The sequence below is a fragment of the Nicotiana tabacum genome, chromosome 1 (genome assembly GCF_000715075.1).
Source record: "Nicotiana tabacum cultivar K326 chromosome 1, ASM71507v2, whole genome shotgun sequence".
NCBI classification, from domain to species: Eukaryota; Viridiplantae; Streptophyta; class Magnoliopsida; order Solanales; family Solanaceae; genus Nicotiana; species Nicotiana tabacum.
Genome location: NC_134080.1, coordinates 216,805,395 through 216,812,888, shown reverse-complemented (window position 1 = coordinate 216,812,888; position 7,494 = coordinate 216,805,395). Strand labels below are relative to the sequence as shown.

At 35.8% G+C, this 7,494-nt stretch overlaps 1 protein-coding gene across 1 annotated transcript; it reads left to right on the top strand.

The window, feature by feature from the left end:
* The first annotated feature begins 1,777 nt into the window (after positions 1 to 1,777).
* LOC107804906 (uncharacterized) lies at positions 1,778 to 6,261 on the top strand. The gene is made up of 4 exons (XM_016628857.2): positions 1,778 to 2,356; positions 3,367 to 3,816; positions 4,936 to 5,242; positions 5,783 to 6,261. The coding sequence occupies exons 1-4, from the start codon at positions 1,928 to 1,930 to the stop codon at positions 5,917 to 5,919; spliced, it is 1,323 nt and encodes a 440-aa protein (XP_016484343.1). The 5' UTR covers positions 1,778 to 1,927; the 3' UTR covers positions 5,920 to 6,261.
* The last annotated feature ends 1,233 nt before the right edge of the window (positions 6,262 to 7,494 follow it).

The following is a 7,494-nucleotide window of genomic DNA, read 5'->3' as shown; positions in this document are numbered from 1 at the left end:
CCGCCTTATGACTCTGATATTAGAGAAACCAATTGAATCAACCGCTAACCCGACCTTGAAATCCAGAAGCCGCCTTATGGCTCTGATACCATGTAAAGAATAGCAGAAGAAGAATATTATTCGGAGACCTTCTGCTAGCCCAAGATCGTTAACTAAGATTGGAGGATTCAACTAAATAAGAAGAAGTTTGAAAAGAGAAGAGAATTTAGATAGGAGAACGTGTTTAGGAAAGAAGGCTTTCTTGATTTTGGCTTCAAATACAAATGCCTAAGGCCACTCCTATTTATACTTTGTCTAGGTAAGATTCTGGATACAAAAATAATCCAGACAATTCTATCATGTTCTACTAATATCTTTCTTAATTATCCAAGACTCTAGAATATCTAAATATATCTTAAGTACAACAAATATCAAAGATATTATTCAATAACTATTTATAATTTTTACTATTCCAAAAAATAACTTTATTTTTTCACAATTCAATGTAAGAATTAATTTAGGAGATTTATATGATTTTTCTTTGCGAGAGTGAATCTCTTTTGATCGTGACTTGAATTATTAGTCGGACTTCAATTACTGATCGATAGGAATTTTTACAAAGCAGATCGATCCTGGATCTCTTATTTCTACGGCCTAAATACTCTCTTTGGAAGATATAGAGAATGTCAAATTCTACTACCGTCTTATCTCTCGGAAAGCTTATTTTCCCAACACCAGTAATTATATATTTGTAGTCAATTAATTATATACCAAACAAGATTAAATTTTATTTATGATTATGTATAAACTACCCATGATTATCGATAAAAATGCATGTGAATAATTATAGATGTCATGTGTTTATTGGATTGATATAAATAACCGGTGTGCATAATTTTACCCCAAGAGAATTCCCTCTTTGACGCTAATTGCTCCAAAGTGTATACATCAGTTTTTCTGCTAAAGTAACATTGAATACTCTTAAATTAAAATTTCCAGAAAAGTAGGTTTATTTCGCTACTATTCATCGTTAAATACTTACTCATGCTTGATGTTTATATCGAACTTTAATGAAGTTAAACACATATTTTGGACTATAAATCATATATATAATTCAATGAACCTAGCAAAATACTAGTGCTAAATTATTTTTTTAATATTACAATTGCTGCATTACAATTTCAACATAATTTTGTCCTTGAACCAAACGACTCTAAGAGTAATTATTCTTTACTTTTAATAAAGTAAATAAATTAATGTATATACTACTACTAAATACAAAATACTGTTTTTAATCATTCTATAAAGTGCGTTACTGAATTGTTAATTGCGTAAAATTTAGAAAATTTAAGAAAACAAAGTAAATCCCTTATGCAAATAACGAACACCAAATATGAACTACTATTAAATATACTACATAGCAATATTTTAAGGGTTATTATCACTTTTAGCCCGCGCCAGAAACTATTTACATCTGGTAGCCGAAAAGTGTATAAAATTTGTATAATTCTTGTATATAACATATATAATGTATATATATATACAAAAAATATACAAAATTTTATACATTTTTTCGACTATTATTTTTTTTTTCCGACTATTATTTTTATAGCGGCTATGTAGTGTCATTTTTTTTATTTTTAAAAAAACTATAATATAACTAATCTAGTTAATATTATATAGACACAAAATCAATACGCCAAGTTTGGTCATTGATTGAAAGAATCTTGAACCATTATGCATTATTAACTTTCCATTATAAAAGTAATACTTCTCAGTCCTCACTGTCCACTGCATTGCTCCTTTTGGCTTTAAAAAACCTTGTAGAAACATCTCTTACTTCCTCACACACCATTAACACAGTATAATTCTGCTTACTGATTCGACAGAATCCATTAACTTTGGTTCAGACGCTGTATTTTCAAGAATCCAGAACGCGTAAACTCAAATGTCTCTACTGTCAGACACAACAATGTGTGACAAAAATGAAACTTTACTGATAAACAAGAACAAGGAGTTAGGGAGAAGTGTATCGAATGAATACGACGAATTGAGGAGTTTTAGGACATGGCTAAAATGGATGTGTGTAGATCAATCTGATCCATTTTCAGCTTGTCTATCTTGGTTTGTTTTTGTTCTGTTGGCTATAGTTGTGCCTTGTCTTTCTCATTTCTCTCTAGCTTGTAGCGACTGTGATGCTGCGTACAATAGACCTTATGACAATGTTGTTCAATTGTCGCTCAGTAGTGTTGCTGCTCTGTCTTTTATTTGTCTTTCGCGGTTTGTTAAGAAATATGGGCTGAGGAGGTTCTTGTTTCTTGACAAGCTTTGTGATGAGAGTGAAACTGTTAGAAAATGCTACACACAACAGCTCAATGTACGTCTTCTCCTCTTCTTATTCATTCTTTTTTATTTTAAGTTCTTATTTAATTTCGGTTAGTACTATTCTTGTATTTTCTTATTCATAGATCTTTATTATTAGTTGTTGTGTCATTCGCTTCCGTTATCTTATTACCTTGTTGTTGCTATGGTTTATTGCTTCCTTTTTATCGTTTCTTGAGCCGAAGGTCTATCAGAAACATCTCTGTACCTTCACAAGGTGGAGGTAAGGTCTGCGTATATATTACTCCGCCATACCCTACTTATGGGATTACCAGTGGCGAAGCTAGAAATTTTACAAAGGGTGTTCGAAAAATAATTTTTGACCAGAATGCATAAACTCATAGTATTATTTTTTATATACTCAGTGTAGTTTTCTGGTAAAGGGTGTTTAACTGACCACCCTTCACTCTATGTGGCTACGCTACTGGGGATTACAATGGATTTGTTATTGTTGTTGGTAGAAAAAATTGGCAAATCAAAGATTAAAATTTGAATAGTTAAATGCATTCTTGAAAGTTTTGACACTTAACATTTATTAACATTATTATTGGAATTGAGTCAATTTATTAGAAATTTCAGAATAGAAAATACTGTTGATTACTCCTATATAAGTTGAAAGGATGGAGAATTGATCAACTTTGATGTCCAAGGTTTCTTCCTTTTATGATTTGGACAGTTGAGATCCAGAGTCTCTTCTTCTCCAGATGTTATCAAAATGATCTTAGCCATCAGTGGCCGAACCAGAGTTTTCATCGAGGGGCATCAAAATATAAAAAACTAGATACACCGAAAAGTTAAGGGGAGTCAACGTGTAGTAAATATAATACAGTATAATTTTCTGGCGAAGGGGTGTCTGATTGGTTGAATGTGGCTCCGCAACTGTTAGCCATCTGTTAGGGAAACAGAAGTAATTAAGTTGCATTTCATATTTTTTAGATCAGACAATAGGTATGCCTTGATTCAACAAGATCTAACAATAATGTAACTCTTCTTCTCAATATGCAGAGTTCACTGAAGATCCTATTCATATTTGTCCTACCATGTTTTGCTGCTGAATGCGCGTATAAGATTTGGTGGTACAGTTCAGGTGGTACACAAATCCCCTTCTTAGGCAATGTCATCGCGAGTGACATTGTCGCGTGCATTCTTGAGCTCACGTCTTGGCTTTACAGGACCGTCGTGTTCTTTTTAGTCTGTATCCTATTCCGGTTGATATGTTACCTTCAAGTTCTCCGGCTACAAGATTTTGCTCAGGTTTTTCATGTAGATTCGGATGTTGAATCAGTGTTGAGAGAGCATCTCAGAATCAGGAGGCATTTGAGGATCATTAGCCATAGGTATCGCGCGTTCATTTTGTGGGCGTTGATGTTCATTACAGCAAGCCAATTCGCGTCCCTTCTCATGACTACGCGCTCAACTGCAGATCTTCATATCTATAAAAGTGGTGAACTTGCGGTATGCCTTATACGCGTTCTTGATTTTTCATTGCTTCGTATATTCAACACAAATAATTTGAACTAGATCATTGATCACAATTGATATAAATGTGACACTCAACTAATGAGAATGTAGCACAAGTACATGTATATCGCTGTCCAAGTATTTCTAGCAACAGAACAGATTTGCCAAAACAATCACTCCTTCTGTTCCATTTTATATGACACTTTCCTTTTATATCTGTTCTAAAAAGAATGACACCATTCTACGTCTGATAGATCCTTAATTTTAAAGGAATCTTTATACAAATAGTCGATCAGAGTCACTGTCACTATTTCTAGCCGATATACATAGATTATACACTAATTATATATGCTTATACACATATTATACATGGATTATACATATATACATTTGCCAATTACTAATTAGGTTAATTTTTCGATTTTTCAACTTCACGTTTGCCCTGACGACGCTCTTTTAGCGTTCTAAGTGTACTTGTGGTATGTGTCTAAGAACCTCTTTTTCTTTCTTAAAATCCGTGCTTAGCTTCACTTGTATTCTTTCCTTCCACTCCTTTCCAACTCATTTCTTCGGTTCAGCAATTTCAACACCGTGCCCCTTCTTCAGGGCGGCAGATGGGTCTAGAGAACCGAACTATCTCACGATTTCAATCCGGTTAGAAAAACTTCTCCTGAGCAATTCACGTATCACTCAAATAGTAGTATGAAACCTTAAGAAAAGGCGATCTACTAATTGAAAAAAAGGAGGATCCATTAAAGAGTTTATGTTGTCTCGGTAGGGAATAGTCCAATCTTTTATACTATAATATGAAATGAAACCAACAACGTACCTATTATGATTTTTATCCTAGATGACCGAGGAACTACCCCTAGTTTAGTAGTTTTAACTCATTTCCCCAAGCTATTTCAGCAGATCTTCATCTTTAATCATCTCTTTGTTGCTGTTACTGGTTCGAGCTGGAAACAACCTCTTGCAGAAATGCAGGGTAAGGCTGCGTACGATAGACCATTGTGGTCCGGCCCTTCCCTGAAACTCGCACATAGCGGGAGCTTAGTGCACCGGGCTGCCCTTAGTTGCTGTTACTCGTAACTAATGTCGTAGTCTTATATGCAGCTTTGCTCTGTCAGTCTTCTTGCTGGTCTCATGATACTGTTGCGAAGCGCGACCAAAATCACTCACAAGGCTCAATCTGTGACATGCCTTGCAGCCAAGTGGCATGTATGTGCAACAATAGACTCATTCGATTCGATTGAAGGTGAGACTCCAATTACTCGGGCGACCTGTGGCCAAAGTTTTCCTGCATGTTCAGAAGGATCTGATTCTGATGATGTTGGAGATGAAGAAGATGAATTGGACAATACGAAATTTGTTCCTGCTTATGCCTATAGCACAATTTCATTCCAGAAAAGACAGGCACTAGGTATGCTGGTTAATATCATTATCCGTTTAACTTCTGTGCACTCACCGTGTATAAAATCGTAACTTGAGAAATATAATAAATATCTACTGGCAGAGGCGAACCTATATTTGGAGTAGAGGGGTTACTGACCCTGTCAACTTCGGCAAAAATTCTGAATACATATGTATATGTTGAAAATGGTCATATATTTTACTTGGATCTATTAAAACCAAATGTTAGATGAGGGCACTGGTTGAGTAGTCCGCTCATGTGTCCCCACCACCTTCACATTCTGGGTTTGCCTCTGCCTACTGCAATGTTGCTCGGATTCTCCGAAAATATCGCCAGGTGCATGTTGGATCCTCCAAAAGTAGTATATTTTTGGAAGATCCGACACAAGTGTGGCAGCATTTTGGAGAGTCCGCCACAACATAGGCCTATTGTAACACATAATGTAAAAATCTTTACAATTATATAAGTTACTCCTGCTACTATTAAGTTCTGTATTACTGAATGGCTAGGATCATCTAATTGTAGTTCATTTTGTCACACTTATTGCAGTGAAATATTTTGAGAACAACAGAGCAGGTGTAGCAATTTATGGATTTATGTTGGATAGAAGTTCTATTCACACCATATTTGGATTAGAACTATCACTGGTTCTTTGGTTGCTTGGCAAAACCATTGGCATTTCTTGAATCATCGGCTATCAGAACCGGACTTTTTGACTCGTGCAATGGTTAGACTGTAAAAATATCATACGATGCGGATATATGAGATCAATCTTTTTCCTCCGGTGCCTCCTGTTCATTCTTCGTCATTTCATCATTTCGTTGTGTTGTTCTGTTCGTAAGTCCTTGCCCTTCTTAGAAGGCGAGCGAGCGCGCATAGAGCTATTTGTTGATTCAACTTTTGTATCATTTCTTATATCATATTCTTTCTTTTATTGCTGGCTAAATAATTTATCAGGATGGGTTGTAGTTCTGATGCCAACTTCACTGGAACTATTTGAGTAAATATGTTATATATGTCATGTTACTTCTGGCTTTTGTGAGTATTAACATGATTTAAATTTACTTCTAGCCCATGACTGATTTCATTAGGATAAATAATGACAACACAAAAAAGAATCCTTTTGGTAACCATATCTGTAAGGGATACAAAAGAAATTAAACCAGTAGCCAGTGTTAAATAGAGAGCAGCAACTACAGATGATAAGGCCAGTGACATCTGCAGAGATAGACATTGCCATCAAAGATATGCCAACAGACAAAGCTCCAGGGATAGATGGGTTCCCTATTGAATTCTTCACAAGAAACTGGGATTTAGTGAAGAATGATATATATGCTGCAGTACAGAGTTTTTTTGAGACAGGAAAATTGCAGAAGAAGTTGAACTGTACAGCTATCACTTTGATTCCTAAGGTAAATTCACCATCCCTGGTCAAAGACTGTAGACCTATTGCATGCTGTAACACTTTGTACAAAATCATTGCAAAGATGTTACAATTGAGAATTAAGAAGGTTATTAGGAACATAGTAAGCCACTCACAGTCTGCATTTATAGAAGGAAGGAGTATCATCGACAACATCTTATTCAGTCATGAGCTATTCAAGGGCTACAATAGAAAAGGGGTGTCTCCTAGGTGTGTTATGAAAGTGGATCTTAGGAAAGCATATGATACTATAGACTAGAGATTCCTGAGAAGAATGCTAAGTGATCTTGGATTTCCATTCAGATTCATTGAATGGATCATGGAATGTGTCAACTGTTTCATACTCTCTTGTGCTAAATGGAGGCCTAACCAAACCCTTTCAAGGACAAAGAGGCATCAGACAAGGGGACCCTATGTCCCCTTACCTCTTTGTAATTGCTATGGAATATTTGATTAGGGAAATGATGCTACTAGCAGAGAATGGAGACTTCAATTTCCATCCTAGATGCAGGAAACTGGGCATAATACACATTTGTTTTGCAGATGATTTGCTCATGTTCTGCAGGGCAGACATTGAATCAATCAGGTTGCTTCAAGGGGTATTTCAGAAGTTCTATGCAGCTTCTGTATCAAGCAAACAAGGACAAAAGCTCTATTTACATGGCAGGGGTTGATGCAGATGAAAAGCAGGCTATCCTGAATACATTGGGTTTTGAAGAGGGTACTCTCCCTTTCAGATACTTAGGAGTGCCACTATCATCCAAAAAACTAACTCTGCAGCAATGTTGGCCCCTAATGGAGAAGATAACAGATAGAGTAAGGTGTTGGTCTGCAAGGC